A 1,362-nucleotide genomic window follows, 5' to 3' on the forward strand; every position below is an offset into this window, starting at 1 on the left:
CGGGGGAGGTCAGCGCAGCCCATTCCCGGGGGATCCGGTACCGGGGGGTCAGTGGAGCCCAGTCCCGGTGCTGGGAGGGGGACTCGGTGCAGACGGTTCTCGGGGGGTTGCAGCCGGGTCCCGGGGGGATCCTAATCCCGGTCCCGGGGGGATCCCAGTCCCGGTGCCGGGAGAATCCCAGCCCCGGTCCCGGGGGGATCCCAGCCCCGGTCCCGGGGGGATCCCAGTCCCGGTGCCGGGGGGATCCCAGCCCCGGTGCCGGGGGGATCCCGGTCCCGGTCCCGGGGGGATCCCAGCCCCGGTGCCGGGGGTTCTCCGCGGTCGCGGCCCCGCCGGTCGGTGCTCCCGGTGCGCCCCGGGCCGGCCCCGCTGGGCGTCTCCGGTCACATGCGCTCGGGGCCGGGCTCCGGGGGTATAAAGGGCGCTGGGGAGGAGCGGGGCGAGCCCGGAGCCACGAGCGAACCGAGCGGAGCCGAACCCAGCGGAGCCACCAGCGGTGAGCCCGATCCATATCCCGGTCCCGATCCCGATCCCGATTGCGATCCCATTTTCGATCGCAATCCCGGTTCCGCTTTCGGTTGCGGTCCCAATCCTGGTCCCGGTCGCGGTCTCGGTCGCGGTCCCGGTCTCAATCCCGGTCCCGATGGCGATCCCGGTGCCGGTCTCTGGGACCCCCCTGTCCCGGGTTTTCCCAACCGCGTGGGAGCCGCCCCGGCCCAAGGAGTGGGAAACTTTGGGTCCCCCCATCCGGGGGGTTTGAGGGGAGTGTTGGGGGGAGGGTCTGACCCCACTCACGATCCTTTCCCGTCCCCCCCCAGCCCCACCATGGCCACCCCCGAGCCCGCGACGGCGCAGCCCAAGGCGGAGGAGCAGCAGGTCAGTGGTGGAAAGGGAGGGGCGGCTTTGGGTGGGAGGGGGTTCATCCCAAAACATGTCCTCGCTCGGGGACGGGACTCTGCTTTGTTCCTTCACAAGGCTGGGAAAGCCCCGGGAGCACCCCAAAACCATCCCGGGAGAACCCCAAAACCATCCCGGGAGAGGTGGGGGCACAGAGTACGCCCCGTCCCCTGTGAGATTTGGGGGTCCCCTGTGAGATTTGGGGTCCATCACCCCCCACGCTCACCCTGACTCCTCCCACGCCCCCCAGAGCATCGGGACGCGCGTGGCCAACCTGCCCCTGGTGAGCTCTGCCTACGACATGGTGTCCAGCGCCTACAGCTCCACCAAGGAGAGCCACCCCTACGTCCGCTCCGTCTGCGATGTCGCCGAGAAGGGGGTGAAGACGCTGACGGCGGCGGCCGTGAGCGGGGCCCAGCCCCTCCTCACCCGGCTGGAGCCACAGAGTGAGTGAGGGACAGAGGG

General features: G+C 71.0%; 1 protein-coding gene across 1 annotated transcript; it reads left to right on the forward strand.

Annotated features, from left to right (window-relative positions):
- Positions 1–410: 410 nt before the first annotated feature.
- On the forward strand, positions 411–1,354 carry LOC113962494 (perilipin-3-like). Its single transcript, XM_027673244.1, has 3 exons — positions 411–496; positions 819–876; positions 1,148–1,354. Exons 2-3 carry the CDS (start codon positions 826–828, stop codon positions 1,349–1,351), a joined length of 255 nt encoding a protein of 84 aa, XP_027529045.1. The 5' UTR covers positions 411–496; positions 819–825; the 3' UTR covers positions 1,352–1,354.
- The last annotated feature ends 8 nt before the right edge of the window (positions 1,355–1,362 follow it).

Source organism: Neopelma chrysocephalum, unplaced genomic scaffold (genome assembly GCF_003984885.1).
Source record: "Neopelma chrysocephalum unplaced genomic scaffold, ASM398488v2 Primary Assembly neopelma1_181730, whole genome shotgun sequence".
Taxonomy (NCBI): Eukaryota; Metazoa; Chordata; class Aves; order Passeriformes; family Pipridae; genus Neopelma; species Neopelma chrysocephalum.